This window comes from Sinocyclocheilus grahami, unplaced genomic scaffold (genome assembly GCF_001515645.1).
Source record: "Sinocyclocheilus grahami isolate Dianchi unplaced genomic scaffold, SAMN03320097.WGS_v1.1 scaffold12161.1, whole genome shotgun sequence".
Lineage (NCBI taxonomy): Eukaryota > Metazoa > Chordata > Actinopteri > Cypriniformes > Cyprinidae > Sinocyclocheilus > Sinocyclocheilus grahami.
This window is the reverse complement of record NW_015514252.1, coordinates 1-1,764: the sequence shown is the minus strand read 5'-3', so window position 1 is coordinate 1,764 and position 1,764 is coordinate 1. Positions and strand designations below refer to the sequence as shown.

At 48.4% G+C, this 1,764-nt stretch overlaps 1 protein-coding gene across 1 annotated transcript; it reads right to left on the bottom strand.

The window, feature by feature from the left end:
* Positions 1-191: 191 nt before the first annotated feature.
* On the bottom strand, positions 192-1,165 carry LOC107578819 (protein phosphatase 1 regulatory subunit 21-like). The gene is made up of 3 exons (XM_016264731.1): positions 1,036-1,165; positions 782-850; positions 192-698 (listed from the first exon to the last, which is right to left on the bottom strand). Exons 1-3 carry the CDS (start codon positions 1,093-1,095, stop codon positions 468-470), a joined length of 360 nt encoding a protein of 119 aa, XP_016120217.1. The 5' UTR covers positions 1,096-1,165; the 3' UTR covers positions 192-467.
* Between the last annotated feature and the right edge of the window lie 599 nt (positions 1,166-1,764).

Below are 1,764 nucleotides of genomic sequence, written 5' to 3'. Positions count from 1 at the left end.
TCACTGTGCTTTAATTACCATCTGGATATGGGACACAACAGAAACGGATGTCCTGAATGAAGGATCAGAGACAGTCGTTACACTTTAATTATGATTGAATGTGAATTCTTACCATTCTTCAGTTCTGATTCGACAGTCCTTGGCTTCTCTTACCAGCGTCTGAGCCTTTACCTGACATCATTAAACACACACACACACACACACACACACAATCACGGATGATGCACATCATACATCCTCGCTCTCTCACGTGTCTGAGAGTAACAGAGCATTTCATTTGGTCCCTGTAATTTCTAAAACTTCTCCTAATCCTGTGGCTGGACAGAAGAGCTCCTGATCTGCTCATTTACGTCTCATCAGCTCTGACAGAACTGTGTGTGTGTGTCTCATGAGTACGGCAGACCAAAAACATCAGCTAACCTGTGAGGACCAGCCAACGGTCACCGAGAGGAAATATGAAATATGTTTTAATATGTGCAGAGGGGTTTTGTGAGGTTTAGGAGATGGAATATGTCATGTATGGAACAGTCAGCATGTGTGTGTATGATCACTTTGCTCTTCTTGCTCTTGCTCTCAGACAGCAGCAGCTCCTCCTGCAGCAGCTCCACTCGTTTGGTCAGCTGCTGGTTCCTGAAGCTCAGGCTGTCCATCTCCTGCTCCACCTTCCTCGAGCTCTGCTCCTTCTGCTTCAGCTCGTCCTGCACGCACACACACACACACACACACATGAACACACAACAACAGACCTCCACCGCATGAACGGGCCAGACGTCACACACACCTTCAGGGAGCAGGAGGCGGTCTGCTCGTCCACCACGGCCTTCTTCAGCACCTGATTCTGAGCTCTGAGCTGACACACACACACACACACACTGCAGTCATTTATACAGCAAGCAGCCACTGCATACAGTACAGAGCTGAGTTCATCTATACACATTTAATGATTTACACACTGTAAACGTTAAAAGGTGAAAGGACAAATGCCAGATAGTGTCTCTGAATCAAGTCTGATGATGATGATGAAGATGAGCTCACCTTTGAATACTCCTGAGCCAGTTTACTGTATTTACTCTGCAGATCCGCCACGTTCGCCATGATGTTCGCTGTCAGGTGTGTGTGTGAGTGTGTGTGTGTGCAGTGAGTGTGTGAGAGAGAGAGTGTGTGTGTGTGAGAGAGAGTGTGTGTGAGAGTGTGTGTGTGTGTGCAGTGAGTGTGTGAGAGAGAGAGTGTGTGTGTGTGAGAGAGAGTGTGTGTGAGAGTGTGTGTGTGTGTGCAGTGAGTGTGTGAGAGAGAGAGTGTGTGTGTGTGAGAGAGAGTGTGTGTGAGAGTGTGTGTGTGTGTGCAGTGAGTGTGTGAGAGAGAGAGTGTGTGTGTGTGAGAGAGAGTGTGTGTGAGAGTGTGTGTGTGTGTGCAGTGAGTGTGTGAGAGAGAGAGTGTGTGTGTGTGAGAGAGAGTGTGTGTGAGAGTGTGTGTGTGTGTGCAGTGAGTGTGTGAGAGAGAGAGTGTGTGTGTGTGAGAGAGAGTGTGTGTGAGAGTGTGTGTGTGTGTGCAGTGAGTGTGTGAGAGAGAGAGTGTGTGTGTGTGAGAGAGAGTGTGTGTGAGAGTGTGTGTGTGTGTGCAGTGAGTGTGTGAGAGAGAGAGAGAGTGTGTGTGTGTGAGAGAGTGTGTGTGAGAGAGAGAGTGTGTGTGCAGTGAGTGTGTGTGAGAGAGTGTGTGTGAGAGTGTGTGTGTGTGTGCAGTGAGTGTGTGAGAGAGAGAGAGTGT